The sequence below is a fragment of the Pempheris klunzingeri genome, chromosome 7, assembly GCF_042242105.1.
Source record: "Pempheris klunzingeri isolate RE-2024b chromosome 7, fPemKlu1.hap1, whole genome shotgun sequence".
Lineage (NCBI taxonomy): Eukaryota > Metazoa > Chordata > Actinopteri > Acropomatiformes > Pempheridae > Pempheris > Pempheris klunzingeri.
Genome location: NC_092018.1, coordinates 26,903,905 through 26,922,916, shown reverse-complemented (window position 1 = coordinate 26,922,916; position 19,012 = coordinate 26,903,905). Strand labels below are relative to the sequence as shown.

The 19,012-nt window shown below is 45.8% G+C and overlaps 1 protein-coding gene across 4 annotated transcripts in view; it reads left to right on the top strand.

The window, feature by feature from the left end:
• Positions 1 to 19,012, top strand: part of ncor2 (nuclear receptor corepressor 2) — an 81,035-nt gene that overhangs the window by 54,369 nt on the left and 7,654 nt on the right. Inside the window, exons 18-39 of one of the 4 annotated variants that reach the window (XM_070834493.1) lie at positions 3,352 to 3,494; positions 3,672 to 3,810; positions 4,601 to 5,030; positions 6,166 to 6,286; positions 6,779 to 7,049; positions 7,987 to 8,034; positions 8,328 to 8,492; positions 8,654 to 8,790; positions 8,972 to 9,071; positions 9,262 to 9,372; positions 9,766 to 9,857; positions 12,251 to 12,401; positions 12,630 to 12,779; positions 12,940 to 13,032; positions 13,706 to 13,923; positions 14,023 to 14,368; positions 14,487 to 14,690; positions 15,301 to 15,552; positions 16,783 to 16,935; positions 17,041 to 17,301; positions 17,412 to 17,595; positions 17,732 to 18,228. In XM_070834493.1, the coding sequence (XP_070690594.1) occupies positions 3,352 to 3,494; positions 3,672 to 3,810; positions 4,601 to 5,030; positions 6,166 to 6,286; positions 6,779 to 7,049; positions 7,987 to 8,034; positions 8,328 to 8,492; positions 8,654 to 8,790; positions 8,972 to 9,071; positions 9,262 to 9,372; positions 9,766 to 9,857; positions 12,251 to 12,401; positions 12,630 to 12,779; positions 12,940 to 13,032; positions 13,706 to 13,923; positions 14,023 to 14,368; positions 14,487 to 14,690; positions 15,301 to 15,552; positions 16,783 to 16,935; positions 17,041 to 17,301; positions 17,412 to 17,595; positions 17,732 to 18,228 (4,266 nt within the window). Of the gene's footprint in view, positions 1 to 3,351; positions 3,495 to 3,671; positions 3,811 to 4,600; positions 5,031 to 6,165; positions 6,287 to 6,778; positions 7,050 to 7,986; positions 8,035 to 8,327; positions 8,493 to 8,653; positions 8,791 to 8,971; positions 9,072 to 9,261; positions 9,373 to 9,765; positions 9,858 to 12,250; positions 12,402 to 12,629; positions 12,780 to 12,939; positions 13,084 to 13,705; positions 13,924 to 14,022; positions 14,369 to 14,486; positions 14,691 to 15,300; positions 15,553 to 16,782; positions 16,936 to 17,040; positions 17,302 to 17,411; positions 17,596 to 17,731; positions 18,229 to 19,012 lie in introns of all 4 variants that reach the window. The other 3 variants (XM_070834492.1, XM_070834494.1, XM_070834491.1) reach the window with 3 other exon arrangements.

Sequence of the window (19,012 nt, the reverse complement as noted above, 5' to 3'; positions counted from 1 at the left end):
CTTACTGGAAGAGCCCATTTAAAGGAGCAGCAGGTAGAGAATGCCACATAATTTTTTTTTTTTCCTGTCTTTCCTCTCCACCATTGCTCTATCTCTGTCTCTCGCTCTGCCCGTCTCCCTCGGATGGGAGATGGCAGCGACCCAGATTGGCAAGAGCTGTGGAAGATTTGGCAAGTGCCTCTTTCCCCCACTCACTCTGTCTCTCCCCTCACTCTGTGTTGTTATAGACTGGGGAGAGGTCACATTCAAGATGAAAAGCAGGTCAGTCAGGAAAAATGTGAAAGCCTTTATGCTTTCTCATGGTATCAACATCAACTCCCTCTCTCCCCACTCCTGCCCCCCACCCCTTTCCCTCCTCTCTTTGCTTACTCTCCACTTCTGTATCCTTTCCCTGTCTCCATTGTCTCTTTGGCTCAGTGGCTGTGCTCTCTCTCTATCTCTGGTCTCTCTCACTCTCTGTCCTCTCTCTCTTTCTCTCTCTCTCTCTCTCTCTCTGCTCTCTGTTTACTCTTGGACTGCCTTAGTGTGTGTTTGCGTCTGTGTGCTCGAGTATTAACAAGAGAGACGGAGAGAGGGAGAGAGGGTTCGAGTCAGTGTGTACTCACTCATGCATTTGTGCGCGCTTTGTGTGTGTGTGTGTGTGTGCGAGCCGCTGTGCCTGCTGGCAGACTGAGGTAGGGGGAGGGACGGACCGACAGAGAGAGGGAGGGAAAAAAAAAGAGAGATAGAGGAGAGATCAGATGAGGGGAGAGAGAGACTGAGCACATAGCACCGCCCCACAGTCCCACTTTCCTGTGGAAGTCTTCCCAGACGACCGCCATTGGGGAGAGACACGGCAGAGAGGAACAGACCAGCACTCTTGGAGGCACAGGGAGGACGGAGTGAGAGGAAAAAGGAGGGGAGAGGCCAGGAGCATGTGCTGTTTTGGAGCACGTCAACCTGACACCGGCTCAAGTATCAAGCCAGCTGGCAGGAAGAGCGCCGAGACTGAGCTGTTTTCATCTCCTCTGCTCTGGATCGGAAGGCCCAGCCCTGAAGAGCTTCCCGGCCGGCCCTCCAGAGATCAGACCATCTGATAGTGTTATCCACTGCGAGGCCACGAGACGACGGCCGGAGTGACAGGCATGTGACAGACAGGAACAACCACTTTCTGGCTGCGCCAGGTGTTGATTAGACTTTCTGTGGGAGGAGCTAATGGAAATACGGTCTCCTGATTGGGTGTGAGGCTACCACCTGCTTCAGTATGACAGCTGCTGATTGGATGTTTGTTCCATGTGTGTTGCTCTAGCAACTAAGGCCCAGAGTCAACCAGAGCTGCTTGGATTGGGCTTTGTGTGCTTGCATATGGTGAAATGAACTGGATGTAGCTAGTTAAAGTGACCTTTGACTTCCAGTAAATGAATTGCATTGTTATTGCTTCAGGTTCAGTGGGTGCAGCGAAGTGTTTGTCCTGTTTGACTTGTTTGAATGTGTGTGAGGTTATGCCACTGTTTGTCTTTGTTTGTCTGAGCACGTGTATGTTTGTGTGTACTCTGGCAGGTTGGAGGGTGTCCGACTTGTAGGGCAGTGTGCCCCCTTCTCCCCTCCTGTGAGGCAGCTGTAAAAGGTTAATAGGTGTCGGTCACGTGTCGCAGTCCTCTTGGAGTGAGTCAGGCTGTCCGGTGTTCTTTTTTTCCCGGGAGAAGCTTTCCTAGCAACGAATTTAGTGGCAGCGATGAATATTTCAGCTGAAAAACCTCTTCCACTTTAACACTTGACAGGTGGTAGGTGCGCAGCAGCTTTTAGACACCAGCAGCTCAGACTTGAAGATCACCTTTGCTTGTTATGGCAGTTCTTTTTATACTGGCATTAATAAATTCTCAGCATGACAGTGTATGTGATGTCTTCTCACATCTGCTGGACTGGACGATGCATAGCTTTTCTAGCTGTGCATCACCATCAAAGTGTTTTGGTTTTTTATATCAGTTGGTATGTGTGACACGTGTGGTAGTGTTTGACTTGTGTCAATGCTGAGATAAATGTAATTGACGTGGCTTTACAAGGGAGGGATTGAATTTAAGAAATGTCATCGCTCTGGATACTTTATCATATATGCATCCTCATATTTTGGTTTTGAGTATTCCTGTGCATAAATAGTCTTGTTTAACTTATAAGACCAGATTTTACTGCAGCTATTACTCATTAATCGTATTATCCAATAAAGTGCTGGTATCGGAGTCAGTCTCTCTGATTATTACGAGAGTTGAAATGACACGGCAGTAAACAGCTGTCCTTTCCTCTCCTTTGGCTAGGACTTCTGCTTGTTGTCCTACTGCCTCCATTAAGCGATGAGATGCAGAGACCTCTGAACCCATGTCCAAGGTTATCCCAGGAGGTGTTGGCACTTTGCCTACAACCCCCCCCTCCACATACACGCACAAGCACGCACACATAACTTTGAAAAGCTGTCCTGTTGCCAGGACCTGTCAGGCTGGCACAGGAAACAAGTGGGTGGTGTAAGCTAAGCCTCTTACAACACACACTGTTAATGAGCTGCCTTTAGCTAACAGCAGACTCTGGGGGGAAACACTAGAGAAAATTCTACACTATCTGTCTTTCTCACCCACTTCCATTTACACACCGGCTGCTCTCTGCATCTCTTCTTTTAGCTCACGCATACACTGGACGGTTGTGTATGTGTGCGTTTCATGACAGGTTGATCCATCACAGCTCTGACCCAGCGGGTGCCTGTAGACTCTTGTGTAAGGTACAATCATGCGGTTGACTGAGTAAAGGACGAGGACTTCTTGGAAATGGGTCACATCAAAGTCAGTCAGAATATGACACAGAGTGACCCCAGTGGGGAGAGCTGGTGATGTCACTGGTATGACTGACGGCTCAGCCACCACACCACCACTCCTCTGACTCTCACTCTTTAACTCTGTATCTGTCTCTACTTAGGAAGCATGTGGCTTCAGACCATGCTGCTGCTGGGAGAGTGAGACCATGTCTATGTCTATGCATTGTAAACTAAACTCCTAGGCTGTGTTACAGTTACGACAACTGCGTAGCAACAGATGTTTATGGCTATTGATTTACCATAGAGAGACTTCCATACTGTGCACTTTAAGAGATTGTGGCTTGATATATTGTTCATAGTATATAAACCAAAATAGCCGTTAAATTTACAACCTTTACAACAAGTGCACTTTGCACAGCTTACATAATTTTTTTTTTTTTTACGACTGCACAGAGAATATAATTTGATATAGAATGGAGACGTAGTCGGGCAAGGCCACATTTCACCCATGTCGGCCTGTCTTTGTGCCTTTCCTGTCCTAATCCCTATGCCTGTCCATCTGTTGATTCCAGGCCTTCTCCAGTATGGTAGGAATTGGTCCGCCATCGCCAAGATGGTGGGCTCAAAAACCGTGTCACAGTGCAAGAACTTCTACTTTAACTACAAGAAGAGGCAGAAACTGGATGAGATTCTGCAGCAGCATAAAATGAAATCGGTAAGCACAGGGAAAGTTTGTGAGCCGTTTTGGCTCCATCTGATGCTGACAAAGTGAAGTCATTCATGCTTTTTGTGCACACCCAAGCTGAGTTAGATTGTTTGTGGTTTTCTTCTGTATCTGACAATCTTTGTCCCCTGGACTTTTTTTATTTAGTGTGTGCTTGTTTTGACCCAGGAGAAGGAGCGAAAGGCCCGTCGTCGGGGCAAAACGCTGCAGAACGAGGAGGCCAGCGCCCCATACGCAGCAGAGGAGGAGGAGATGGAGGGTTCGGGAGCCAGCGGCAATGAAGAGGAGGCCCCTGAAGACGGAGAAGGTACACCACTCCCAAGAGCAACACACATGCTAACTGCAAAATGAAACTCTGTAAATTGAGGCTTCTATTTTACCTGAATTAATCAATTAGGGAGTTTATCTTTTTGAGCATATTGAATCCTTAACTGTTTGAAATAGGTGCTGATTATAAATAACTCTGTGTATCAGCATTTAGTTAATAATGTTTAAAATCATGCTTGTTGCTGGGATCTGCTAAAGCAAAGCACGTGCCTTTACAGGGCTAGCATGTTCACTTGCTGGACCTATACTGTTTAGGGCAACTCAATTCAGCAGATCTGCCACAAATTCTACCCTCATGACTATTATAATGGCCAGTTTTTATTAAACGTTTCAGAGAAGTGTTAATTCAACTACATGTTTGTTACTGAGGTTCTAGTCGGTGGTGGTGTTGTACTGGCCTGCATTGTATTGAGTGTTTCTAATCTTCTTAACCCCTTATATTTGCAAATGTGGTGTACAAAACATTAAATGTAATTAATACATCTGTAACAGTGTCAAACAATAATCAAACATAATTATCTTTGGAGAGGTAGAATTTATGGCAGAGCTGTTGTTTTGGATTGTATTAGATCACACAGATGAATATAATAGAATGAGTCATGAGTGTAGTTATTGAGTAGCTCCCTGTTAGCTTGAAGAATCCTATTCTGCAATGACAAACATAGAAGTAAAGAGGGAGAGTGGAAGAAAAGAGGGCAAGGAGATATAACATAATTTACAGTATAAGCCCAGTCTTGTCCTCTCATCTGTGATTCCTTTCATTCTGCTAGGTGGAGCCAACAACAGCTCTGACACAGAGAGTTTGCCCTCACCACACTCCTCAGAGGACAGCAAGGCCAAGGAGGAAGGCTCGAGCAGGTCAAAGGCCAACTCCAACCCCGGGGACAAGGAGGCGACCGGGTCAGATGTGGGCCAGGCAGGGGACGACAAACCTCCTCTCAAGGAAGATGCAGACTCTGTCATCAAGCAGGAGATAAAGACTGAGACAGGGGAGCCCCACAAAGAGCAGCAACAACCAACACCACCCAGTGATACCACAGATAAAAAGCCTCCTACAGCAGAGACGGACGAAGTCAAAAGCTCCACCAAGAGCTCCAAGAAGGACCCCGGGGCCAAAACAGGCTCCAATAGGGATAGTGACTCTAGTGCCACTTGCAGCGCTGATGAAGTGGAGGAGACGGACAACACCGATAAGAGCAGGTAAGAACTCTCAACAAGTGGAAATTAAATTGGGTTTCCTCAAAAAAAAAACCCGTCCTATTTATTAGAAATAAAAAAATGTTATACTATATACTCTTTACTATACACTCTATACTCTTTCCTTATTCTGTTTCATCGATGACATCATTGGGCCTGCTTGAGTTTAGGAGTGTCAAGGCCTTTTTCATCAGTGGTTTACTAGGTGTCCTACTTCTCTGGTCTACCACAGACAGACACCAGACTAGAAAGCAGAGAGGGTATTATAAGTGTTATTAGTTGCCTAGCTACAGTGTACAGTAGTGAAGCCATATTTGGCAAGCCACATATGTGTACAAAACAGGTTTCTTTTTTTATCAACCAGAGATTTTCTTTGCACTTAGTAGCACTATAGTGTGTGTATATCTGTCTCTATATGTCTATCTCTCTGACTTTCTGTGTGTGTGTGTGTGTGTGTGTGTGTGTGTGTGTGTGTATATCTGTGAATGAGACCACAAGAAATGGGTGTCAAAGTGCGTGGGAGGAGTGATTAGTCCTGTTTGCACGGTATTTGTTCAATTTTTTCCATGACAGCAGACTGCATGTACTGGCAGAGCCGAGGGAATCGCTGCCCTCTCTGCCAAAGCAAACAAAGGCAGTGAGTGTGTGTGTGTTTGTGTGTGCGTGCGTGTGCGTACATGTGTGTGCACTTTAGTGTTGTCGTGCATCAAAGTGTGTGTGTGTCTGCGATTCAGAGTAAGTTGTGTGCTTTCGACAATTGTGCGAGACATGGATATGGATTTTTATTTGCAATTTGTTTCCACAGTCTCGGGCTCCGTGTGCACACATCCTACATATATTTATTCACACACACACACACACACGCACACATCCCATTTATTCCTGCTGTTCCCCCTCATTTACTAGTTAAATACTTTAAGTAAGTATGGTTTTGTGATTGTGCCTGTGTCTGCTGGGGGAATGGGTAGGCAGGCGTGTGGTATGGAAACACAATCGGAACCCCTGCCCTCTTTAAGGTGTTTTCTTTTTTCTATATTTTCTCAAAAGTTTTCATCAGAATGAATAATGTGTTTGGGCTCAAGCAGGCAAAGCCAATAATGAAACACACTAACTTATTTCTCTGTGTGTGTGTGTGCAGAATGACCTCTCCGCGGCCAAGTCTACTGAACTACACTCATGATGGGGTCATATCCTCCCCGCTGCAGAAGCCAATGGACCTGAAACAGCTCAAACAGAGGGCTGCTGCTATACCACCGATTGTAAGTCACAAGTGAAACCCTGTGTGTGTTTTTCCTTTTCCTTCATGCATCACACAACAGTTAGGTGAAGAGCAGCTTTTCCAGCCTTGGTTGGAAAGTGTCGTTGACCCAGGTATTGTTTTGTAACAGAAAACTGATTTGTTTAGCCCACACAAACACACTCATACACACCTCCATTGCACTGGTATCAATGCTGTCCCTGACGCTCTGCTCACAGAGATAACAGTAAAGCAGGTGAAATTGTTAAGTCATATTTGTATAAGATAAGCCAGCTAGATGGAGGATGTTGGGATAGATGTTGCTTTGTGGAGAAGAAATTAGATTCCAGGCATTAGGGAAACATGGCTTACGAAGAAATAAGACATGTTTATTAGCCATCATGTTTATCAGATACTGCATGTGGCTAACCATATGTCAAAGGCCAGGCAGGAGTGGGCTTGTGTTATGTGTGTGGCGTGATTCTAACCTGTTTTCCTCTCTTCCTGTGTGTAGATGCCTGAGGCCTCCATGCAGGGCAATCAACGGAGCGGCGGTGGCAAAGCAGTGCTGCCTCCCCACGCCCTGGCACTGTACCAGCAGCAGATAACCATGGCTCATGGGGAGTCCTCTCAGGAGGTCAAACAGCAGCAGCAACAGCAGCAGCTTGCAAGCCAGCTAGGCAAACAGCAGCCTTACACCCCGCAGGCAGACAGAGACAGGGAGGCTCTTCACAGCAGCAGCCCTCGTATTCGCCCGCGCAGCCCCTCCACCAGCGACAAGGACGGTACGCACACCTCCATCGTGTCCGAAAACAACCATTGTTGCCTATAGACTCAAGTAGCTGAGCAATCATTTGGTCACATCAATGTGTCACCAGTCAGATTGTATTTAGAGTAGTATAGCATGTTTTGTAAGCTGCTAAAGTTACAAATCTAGGAACCACTGTCACAATTCCCAGCATTTGTCTTATATTTTGTCATATTCTCTTTTTCCAGTGCCGTCATTTTCTTGCTGTATGATTCCTAGTATTACTCTTCTGCAGGCTGTATTGATGTATAACATGGCACATGGTGGGATACAAGGGTCTGTGGCAATAAGATCAGCACTGTAAATGAGGAATAATGAAATGATACAAAGAAAATGGAGGTTAATGAAAGTGCTGCATATTATGCGGTTTTTAGTAGCATTTGATCTAGTTTTACTTAGTTGGTCCTTGCTATGTGCTCTAACCTTGAGTCTGTGTGCTGTAGTGCTTAGGGTATTCAAGTGTTTCTGGGACACTCTTGGTGAGGGAACTGATAAATGATCTGGTATTGCTATTGACCCAGAAGGGAATATAGTCTAGTTCAGTGCACTTACTGTGAGCTTGTGGAACGTGAATCTCTGAGAGCACGGTGTCAGACTTTAAGCAACAGTCGAGACAAAGGCAGGTCTTTTATAACCAACTGGGCACAGCAGCTGTGAACTCTGATATACGGCAACCACTTTTTCATGAATTTTCAGAGAAGAAAAAGACTTAAAAAGCTCTTTATACGGTGGCTGCCGCAGGGGCAGGTGTAGATACATTTACAAGTTACACTTGAGCCACTATGTACTAGCATTTGGCCAGCATGCAAGTCACGCCATGTGGTGATAGTAGTGAAGTGTTGGTGTAGTTAGTGCACATGAGAGAGAAGTTCTGTGAGGATGCGATGATCTGTGGTGTGTTTGTGTCCCTTTAGAGCTGGAAGGCAACGAGAGGTGGGTACTGCCCCTCCTGCAGTCATTCAGTAGGTTCATCCCTTGCCACACCATCACTTTTTTTAATTGCACCTTAACCACACTGCAGGATGATCTCCTCCTCTGCTGGCTTGTACAATGCTACTTTACAATAAATATTAGCAGTGGCTTGTGGAAGATGTTGTTGTGAATTAATTCAGTGGTGACATCACCCTGGCTTGGAAGCAGCGAGAGGGGTTCCATGTGCTCATGGGCGACAATGATGACAAGTTCTTGGATTAGTGGAGGTCTAGCTGAGTCGCTGTGCTTTGGTCCTGACTCTGTTTGTGTGTTGTTGTTGCAGAAAAGTCCCGGGCTTTCTCCCCGCACGGCGAAGCCAAGAAGCAGGCACTCGGCCCAGATGACCTGAGGACATCCAACTTGGGCCGGCCAGTTCTCTCCCCCTACCCCATGTCCCCGCGAGACATGACCAAGATCAGTCATGACCAGCACCTGCTCCACTTCAATTGTGAGTCTTCCTCTTAAGCATCAGTTGTAGCATGTGTGGTATATTTTGTCATAGGAATCTTGAACAAACTCTCCACTTCTTGACGCTAAAATGCCTTTAGAAACCCCCTGCCAAAAACCAAAGGGTTCATTCTCAATCTCATAATCTCTCCTGCCTTCCAGCGTTCCAACAGGCAGGCCACCCCTCACTATCTGGTCTGCCACAGGACAGTGGCAGGCTAGCAGCAGTGAGGCCCCTCACGATGCCAGAGCCACCGCCACTCATTTCCTCCACCAAACCAGGAGGCTCCATCACACAGGTATAGTTCTACATGTACAGAAACCATGGAATTTGAATTTTGTTTTGTTTTTTTCTCTAAAATCTTTTCACTTAAATATTTGCTGCATAAAATATCCAGACAGGGATGAAAAAATAGAGTCTGACAAACTTATTATGCAAGAGCAGTGATACTGTATATCATCAAATGCGTGTTTGTTCAGGGCACCCCGGTGCAGCTGCACAGCCCAGCTCATGGATTGGACCACGGGAAGATGCCCCCCACACAGATGGGGATGTCTTGGATGGACCAGAGGAAAGTGGGTGAGTAAAATTGTCTGGAGGAATTTATTGCACTTCAGACTTTCCTGTGAAGTTGGTCCTCTAACGTCTACAACACCCAGTACAGCTGATATTGAGCTCTGATCATCGGTTGCATCGCTGTAGACGGGTCTTTCTCATTACCATCTCTCTGTTCCTCCCTTTGTTTTCCAACGTGTCATGCACCACTCAGGAGGTCCTTTCCCAGTGGTAAAGCAGGAGCAGTTGTCCCCGCGCAGCTCGTCCTCCCAAGCTGACAACCTGTCGACCCAGGGGACTCCTCATGATAGCGCTGCTGGACGTGGTGCGTGGCTCATGTTTTCTTATCTTTGAAGCAAACTACCAACACCAGTTTAAATGGAAATTAAAATCAGTGTTTTTTTTCTTGTCCCAAAGCATTGCTTTATTCCAAATTTGTTCCATAAAGCAATGCTTTATTCCAAATTCATCATTTCAAATTCATCTTACATCAATAGATACAGTGTTTAAACTGGAAATTAGAATTTTAAAGAATACTGTAAATACATTTAAATAAGCAAAACAAGCTTTCAAGCTTTGTGACCAACCTTGCAGAACTTTTTGTAAACCTTTATTCCCAATCATTGTTTCCACCATGTGTTCTATTTTAAGGACTCTGTGTGCTGCTTTGTTTTTTTTTTTTGTTTTTTTTTTTACATCTTTACAACTTCTTTTCCAGCTGTTCAAGGTGGTAGTATCACTAAGGGCATCCCAGGGACCAGAATGCACCCAGATTCCTCAGTCTCCTACCGAGGGGGCTCCATCACTCAGGTGAGCTCACACCACCAAACTACTGTGTTTCTACATCCTTTATCCCTCTTAAGGCTGCTATACAGAAGGTGTTTCTCTCTCTCTCTCTCTCTCTCTGTCAATCTCAGTTTGTCGTTGTGGATTAGTTGAGTCAATGCGAATTTGATATGCTATATATACGGTTTTAAAACTCTGAGGCTGCTGTTTGATTATGGGAAACTGGTGTGTTTCACGGATAATGCCCTACGAATATGTTTTTGCTGTGACTGTGGTAGGAGAATCTCCCGTTTGTGCACTTCGTTATCACTGTGTTGGGTGTGGCAATCTTGATGCGAGTGAGTTATGAATATTCTGCTGAGTTGAAGTTTGAGTAGTGTATTACGACAGACAACAGGCAAACTGTTCTTCCCCTTTATTTGGAGAGCCTTTGAGCAAACTCTGAATTTTAGATAAGTCAGTTTAGTAATTAACTGCTGTTAATGTGCTCTTGTGTTGGTTTCTTATCATAAATAAGATGATTCTTGGTCCAGTGTTGATCACAGTGCAGGTGGAGCACCACGCTCAGGTTAAAGTGATTTGCTCTGTCCAGAGGCTGATGGCTGCAAATGGTGAACTGAAACTGACGCCATGTTAGTCTGTGTTAAGGTTCATGATAGTAGCAGCTTACACAGCTGGTGCACAGACAACCCACACATTATTTTTCACTACCCCCACCTTTTCTGATGGTTGTTTTGCTCATCGGTAGGCTCTACAGTGGCCCCTGCCCACACTGTTTGAAACCACTGCCATCAAACCAGCAGCCTTTGTGCTACTGGGCTTCAGCTGGTTTGCTTGCAATGAAAGAGAGCGCTGCAGAGCTGTTGAGACGTCATGAGACAAGCAAGGTGCTATGGCTGCTGGATTTCCCTGCTGCTGTGACATAACCACAGTTCTGAGTGGCCCTGTCACCTTAGCAACAGGTACACACTGTACCGAATCTGTTCCCTCTTTTATTTATCTATTTACTCTGGCTAAACCCAGTCATTGATATGCCCAGTGCAATATCACATCCAGCTGACATACAAGTGAAAACAAGTGTTGAGGGGGCTGTTATCCACCATGATAGATTAGAAGGAAAAGGTGAAAGCGATAAAGCATCAGTGCTGCTGTAGACGGACAGCTACATGTATTTGTTTAGCTTGCAGCTAGATGGATTGATAGATGTGTGTGTTTGCACCCAGATATGGCAACGCTGCACTTTCCCTAGTAGTAGATGAGGACTGCTGAGGGTGGTGCCACCTGATCCTTTAAATGTAACCCCAACAGTCTGCCCCCCCCCAACCTTCAGCAATGTCTTCTTAGAAAAACCGCAATCAACAGACAAGAAATGTGATCTCGGGCACTGCTGTGTCTCCTACTCAGCCGTCCACCCACGCTTTCAAGCAATGTCAAAGTGACTCATACACGGGTACGAGTGATGTGACTCATGGTTTTAACAAAGCTGCCTGTTGTCATCTACTGTTGCCAAGTTGTTGCTGCTCCACTTCTTTATTACTTTGTATTTCACACCTGTGTTTGTTTGTTTGTTTGTGGATCTCTGTCATCTGCTGCCATTGTAACAAATGTTCTTTCTGGGGCACAATCACAAGCTTAATACAAGTTGAGTTTGTAACACAATCTACAAAATGCATCACAGTCCAATCAGCAGGTCACTGCTGCCCCATTACATCCATATCAACAATCTTGTAAAGAAACACAAAGACTGTTGCCAAACATTTACACTATCTGCACTGTGACTCATTAGCGACCTTTCTAAACTGTTTTCTAAACTGACTTTATTAGGGGCCTTGACAACAGGCCTCAATTATTCTGTTGAGTAATTACTATTTAACACAGTCTGTTTTCATAGCATTGGTTGTGGGTTTTGGACTGTATCTTATCCACTGTCAGGTTTCACAATGGTGCTTATCCCCAATAAAGGCTATTCAGGCTACATAATAGAATTGGCCAGTGTGATCACCTTGATACTGTAGAGGTGTGAATTTCATGGTATCCACCCAACTCTGTAATAACCACAGCCTGACGTGTACATGGGCATTGCTATTGGTATCTGCTAGACTGTGCTAGAAAGTAGGAGTCTGTTGGGACCACTACACGGACCGGCACTGCCTGAGAACGCAAGTTCAAGTTGGTTTGCTAAGAATGAGGTTTGATGGGTTTTTTGTGTGTGTGTGTGTGGCTTTTGCATGTAGAGGTAGTTCTGAACAGCCTAGTTTAAGAGAAAATGAAAATGACACCTACTGATAGTCAAGGTGGTCTCTTGTAGGTCTTTGCTGCAATTTCTTGCATAAAGTCTTGATTAGACTTTGACTTTACCTCAAGAAGAACACTGAGATGATAAAGTGCAGGTCTCATGTCTCCTCTCTTCACCACAGGGCACACCGGCTGATGTGCTGTATAAGGGAACCATAACCCGTCTGATCACAGAAGACAGTGCCAGCCGAGCTGAGAGGGAGCGGGATGAGGCACTGTCTAAAGTCCATGTGCTCTATGAGGGCATCAGTGGGCACATTCTCACATATGACCGTGAGTGGCCGCAATATATTTTATGCCATGGCCAATAATTACTTTCATTTTGAGTGAGATCTGGCACAAGCCCAACAGAATAGAATAGTTTCTGTTAAACTTGGAAGCACTACATTAAACCTTGAGTCCTCCGTGCAGATTTTTAAATCTCATTGAGTACTATTACTGTTACTAAACCAAGAGGTATTGTTTATGTGATTATAATAACATCATGTTTGTCATTTGTAGGCCCACCCTCTCAGACCCCTAAAGATGAGGGCCGAGGCTCTGGGCAGCCAGGCGAAATTCTAGGCCTGAAGCGTCCTTATGATGTAATGGAGGGAGGCATTTCTAGAGGACTGCCAATGAGGGATTCACTGTCTGCCGCCAACTGTGAAGGTAAGAGACGCCCCCACTTAACCCTCTGTCACTCTACGGAAGGCCTGCTGGATACAATCCTTTTTGAGCCTTGTTTAATCACATTCAACACTCATTATTGATTAAATAACTTACCGTGGTCTTGTGTCTGACTACTCCTCGCCCTCTCCCTTTGCCTCAGGTCTGATTGGGCGAGCAATGCCCCATGATAGGGACAGTCCTCACCACACACCTTACAAGGACGCTCATCACATCCGTGGTTCCATCTCACAAGGTGGGATGACTCCTCCATATGAAAGATTTTCCCCACTGTGCTCTGTTTCTGGTAATAACCTTAACAAAGTAATTATGTGTAAATCTAATATCCTCCTGTCCGATGTACATTAAAGATGATTCTGACATTGTTTTTGCAATCACTGAGGTACGCAGCGTTAAAAGCCTCATAGATCAAAGTGAGACAATAGGACTGAAAGTCTTAAAGATGCTGCAGCAGATTAAGTCTTTGAGCTGAATGTAAATGTATCTGCTCACAAGATAATGCATTGTGTGTCGTCACTGTTTGCATTTTCTGTGGTTTTCGTTTTTTTTTTTGGTTCGTTCATTGTTCTCTCTCCTCACCAGACTTTATTCTCACTCTGCAGAGAAAGATAGCTTTTTCCTTTCAAGAAACAGATTGTGCCACCTTACCAGAAGTCACCCGCTGGCAGGAGTACTTTCATGTTGATATTCATATTTATCAATCTGATAGGAGTATAGTCAGATAATCATTTTGTCTCACCTTCAGAGATGCTAGTGATGAAGCTGCTCTCAGAACTGTTGCTGGTTCAGCTGAGCTGATATAATCCTATCTGAACCTTTCTTTGTGTTTCTCCTGTGAAAAAAAAGAAATTTGCTGCCTATTATTGGGGAAAAGAACACATAGGCCTGACATGTTCTTATGATTTCAGGTATTCCTCGTCATCTGGATCCACAGGACGGCTACCTGAGGAGGGAGGCTAAGCAGATGAAGAGAGAGGCCTCCCCGCCACGTGGGCCCAGTTCACTGTCTGACCCCATGAAGGGCAGAGAGGGCATTGTGCCCACAGTGAAGGAGGCTGGGCGCTCCATCCACCTCATTCCCAGGGAGGAGCTCAGACAGCCTAGCAAGGAGGGCATCATAGCACCGGTAAACACTCGCAAAACAGAGGCATGCAGAGGCTTTCCAGCCCTTAACGTTGGGCTCTCCCTCCACTTACTTGATTAACTCTGTTGTGCCTCTCTTCAGGGAACACCCATGAAACAGGAAGCAGCTGGTTCTGGGAAACGTCACGATGTCCGCTCCATCATAGCCAGTTCACCTCGTTCTTACCACAGCACACCCCCCCACATTGAGATGCGTTCTGAGAGGGGTCGCTACGAAGAGACGCCCAAAGGTCGGCCTAGCGCTGTGGTCAGTACGGCTAGTCCTATAGCTCGCTCTTCTCCCCTCACACTGGGGGCAGAGCAGGGAAGCAAGGCCCATCACAGTCCAGTGGGCTACGAGGACAAAGCTGGCTTGAGGAACCCTTACCCTGGGCCCTCGCATCGTGGCTCCCCTCTGTCCAGAGAGGCAAGCCAAAGGCAGCATGATGGTGGGTATATCTCCTTCAGTCAAGACGGTAGTTAGTGTTTGTCACTGAAAAATGGGCTTCATTCTTGCCAACAAGAATGTACATGAAAGTCCTGTTTCTTTTTTTTTTTTCTCCCAAGGTTCCAGTAAGAATCCGCCTCAGGAGCGTAAAGCCACACCAACGCCCAGGGAAATGAGTGCCACCAAATCACCACTCCAAGGCGTTGCAGATCAACAGACCTATGAGCGTCTGCTGCAGGGTCTTGGAGCAGCAGACGTGTACCGTCAAATCCCCTTAGCCTTCGATCCTGCAGCGCTGCCCCGTGGCATCCCCATTGACCCAGGTATAGCCACAGTCAAATTAGATTGGAAGAGATACTGGAATATGTTTGTCTTGTCCTCTGAAACTCTTTTTCTAAGAGGGGCCCTGCACACCCTCTCAGGTGTTAAGTTATTCTGACCTGACTGAGGTTTTGTTATGCGAGGTCACCACATCCATGTTAAAATGTTAATCGTAAAGGTCTACTGCAAGTTGTCCTTGCATCATAATATCCACCCTTGCCTTTTATTGAGCCGTGTGTTGGTGCAGTGAGTGCCAAAAAAAAGGAAATCAGTAAGCTGGACAGTGGCTCAGCTTGGCTCAACTTTTGCTGCAACACAGTGTGTTTGTCATCTGTCAACACACTGCACTGACCAGTCAAATAAATAAAAAGTGCAGACCAGGACTTCCTGGCTTGTATTACATCTTCTCGCCAGTAGCCATGGCACTACGACCACACCTACAAAGCCTCTTACACTGTGTTACTGGAGGACCTGTTGGTCTAACAGGTGAAACTAGTCAAATCTAGGCAAGAAAAATAACTGAAAACATCTGTATGGCCTGTAATCATATTGATTTGTGGTTTAGTCCAATATGAATGTCCTGACAGATGTTTCCCTGCTTTTCATCCACAGCAGCCTACTATTTACCTCGCCACCTTGCCCCCAATCCGGCATATCCTCATCCCTACCCCTACCTCATCCGAGGCTTTCCTGACACCGCGGCCCTGGAGAACCGCCAGACGCTGCTCAATGACTACATCACCTCCCAGCAGATGCACCAGTGGCCTGCAGCCGCCGCCATGGCCGCCCAGCGCTCAGACCTGCTGAGGGGCCTTACTCCACGAGACCAGCCCCTTCCTCTGCCCTACTCCGCTGCCCCACGTGGTAAGGACAAATGACACTCCTTTTAATCATGATCTCATGATCGCATTACATTGTATTTACAGTGGCTTTTTAAGATGGTTGGCAAACTGAAAATCTATTTTCAACAGAACAACGATAAACTGTGCCAGCACAGACTCCATGTGTGCTATGCCTACAGATGGAGCTTGCTGAGAGCAGCAGGGCTCATGTTGCCTGGATTTCATTCAATAAAAGAATCATCTGTAAGGGGAAACAAAGTGCAGTGCTGTTCATGGCCTACTTAATCTTGTACCTGACACTACATCTCAGGTGGATGATGTGTTCACAAGGATTTCTATATTATATTATGATTTTCTTCAAAAAGGTTGTAAACAATTGATCCCGCTTTAGACACTGAAGACATTTTTCTGAAGCTGTTGTCATGATCTCTTGGTATGTTTTGTTACCTGGATCTGACTTTTATCTTGCCCAGCTTTGGTGATGTTTGTCTGGCACATGCAAGTTGTGGGCAGTCAGCTGGTGTGCTTTCAGGTAAAGGTGACGTTAGCTGCTAGAGAAGGAAACATTAGGAATAATCCGACTGTATTTGTCATTTATCTTGGCAGAGCTTCAAATACATCTAACTTGCTACAGCATTTATCCTTAAATAAATAAACCAAGAACCAAGAAATATACTGAAACTCATTGAAGTTGTCGTCACACAGAACCAATGAGGAAGCAGTGAGTGAGTTTGGTTTTCAATATAATGTAAATTTGCAAAGGTCAACATACCAGAAGTGCGAGTATTTACAAGAACACGTCCTGCTTCATTTCTTTTTCTTTTGAAACACTCAAGGAAGCAGAATCTAATCAGATTTCATTTTAGGGCTTTGTTATCATTTTTCTATATTTCCCTCATTTGTCTGCGTTGACTCAACATTAACCACTCTTGAACCAGGTGGTAAAGACTTGAAAGTCAATTATTCATTCGGTAAATGTTTTTTTTTTTGCTCATTTTAGTGGTATTTATTTCAAAGACAACATGATTACTTTCCTCACAGCATAACGTTCCCTATAAAAACCTAGAGACCATTGCATCCTTAATGACAAAAAGGCAGCCTGCTGTTGGATGTGAGTGATATCTGGTGATGTCGACCACTATGACCACACGACGCAGTGCCACAGTTTATTTATCTCTTATCCTCGAGACCAAAACACATCTAGACCAGTTATGACAGATTTCTTTACACTTCTCTTCTTTCTGTCCCCTAGGGATCATCGATCTTTCTCAGGTGCCACACTTACCTGTCCTGGTCCCTCCCTCTGCAGGGGCAGCCGGCTCCCCAATGGATCGCATCACCTACATCCCCGGGGGAAGCACCACCTTCCCTGGCAGGCCTTACACCACCTCCCCCATCTCACCTGGTACAATTCATTTTCATTGAGATAAATGAGTATAAATATGTTGCACTCTTTTTTTTTTTTTTTAAATCATTGTTGTTGTTTTTTCTCTTGTCATTTTCTGTGCAGTTGGATCTTCACACTTAAACAAGATGCAAGGCACATCCTCATCCGCAGAGCGCGAGCGTGAAAGAGACCGTGATCGTGACAGGGAGAGGGACCGGGAGAGAGATCGAGAGCGGGAGAGAGAGAGGGAGCGTGAACGAGATCGTGAGAGAGACAGGGAAAGGGAGAGGGAAAGGGACCGGGACAGAGAGAGAGACCGAGAGCGTGACAGAGAAAAGGGCGGGTCTCTTGGAAATGTGGAGCACGCCCCGATCTGGCGACCAGGTGTGGAGCACAGTGTTTTTTTTTTTTTCATTTTTTACGTAATGGAAAATACTGGCAGCACAAAATATGGTATGAAAAATGAATAAAATGAATCTGTTTGTGCCTGTCAGGTACGGAGCACAGTATAGCAAGCAGCAGCAGTGGAGTGAGACCTTCCTCCCTACCGTACAGCCACCAGCACTCGCCGGTGTCCCCTCGCACCCAGGAGAACGTGCAGCAAAGGCCAAGCGTCCTGCACAACACTGGTGGCAAGAGTCTCTCTGTCAGCGAACACTCCAGCTCATCTGTGTTTCGGTAAACTGCATTTTCATTCTGCTTTTACAAGGACGACACTGGGACAGCTTCCAGAGCTAATTTCTCATTCGTGTTAACAGCAAGGAGAACATTTTGATTGCCTTGTTTACTAAGGGTGTTTTGTTTGGCCTGCCAGGTCCATGTCCTCAGGGCCGGCCCGCTACCAAGGTTATCCTGGCCACCTCCAAAGGACAGGTGTGCCCCCTGAGGCCTACCCACCTGCCATGGACACAAGTGTAGCCAAAGAGCAGAGTCGCGATGGAAGCAAAAACAGGGGAGGCCTGTCCAAGCACGTGCAGGACCAACACGGGCCCCCCAGTAAATCTGACCCCAAGCTGTCCAGCCCCAACCCAGGAGGAATGTATCCGGGGCCCTATCCCTCAGCCTCGAGCCGGCCGCAACACCTGCTGCCTCTCCAGTCGGATAACCCACCCGGCCGCGGAGAAAGCGGTACACCTAGTAGGGAAAAGACTCAAATCAAACCGATGTCCATTCAGGAACAAGAGCTCCGAGCACTCGGTAAGACCACCATGACTGCGGCCAACTTCATAAACGCGATTATTATGCGTCAAATTTCTTGTGAAACGGGGATGCCAGAGACGGGCTCGCTTGTTGCCAGCAGCGCCACTGATGGTAAGACGCTCTGGATCCCAGGGTCCCCCTCATCACCCAGACCCTCCCCCGTCAGTCTGTGGCCTATTGCACGCTGTGGTGGTTGGCATTATCAAATCAGCCCAATTCATTTACATTTATTTTTTTCCTTCAATGCTATACTTTTGCTTTTTTTCTAGTTTTATTATTAGCTTTTCTTTACAGACTTAAAGACCACCAAGGGTGCCCTCTGCAAAACGAAACCTCTAGCCCGTCCAAATTGGACCGGACTGGCTGAGATTAAATGAGAAAAAGGCAGTTCACAACCTTGACAGAGCATTGATGAAACATTTAATGGCTCACAATTTTCCATCAACAAGATCCTAGGTGTCCTTTAAGGTGTCATTTTAAGGTAGCTGAAGCTGGTGGAACATTAAGGCAGAACATCCTTTGCTGCTTATTTTAATTTTCTTTTTGTAGAAGATGTGATTTGAATTTAACATGCGGCACCCCTCCTCCCTCCCATTCGGCTGCTTACTTTAAACAGAATATTTCACCACATCCAAGTGGGCATGACAAGAATATTTTAGATGCTTGAAAAGGCATTTTACCGCAGGAGGCTTTTATATCCCACGTTAAATGAGACTGCCTGTAATCCAAACGCTTTGACTTTATACATGCAGTGGCTCTTCTTCACTACTGAATGTATTATGAGGCACTCAGACCCATTAGAGACACATTGTGCTGGGGCACTACTTTGGACAATGACCACATGTAACCCAGATGACTTAAGTGGAATAAGGAATTGGTGTGACAGTCCCTGTCA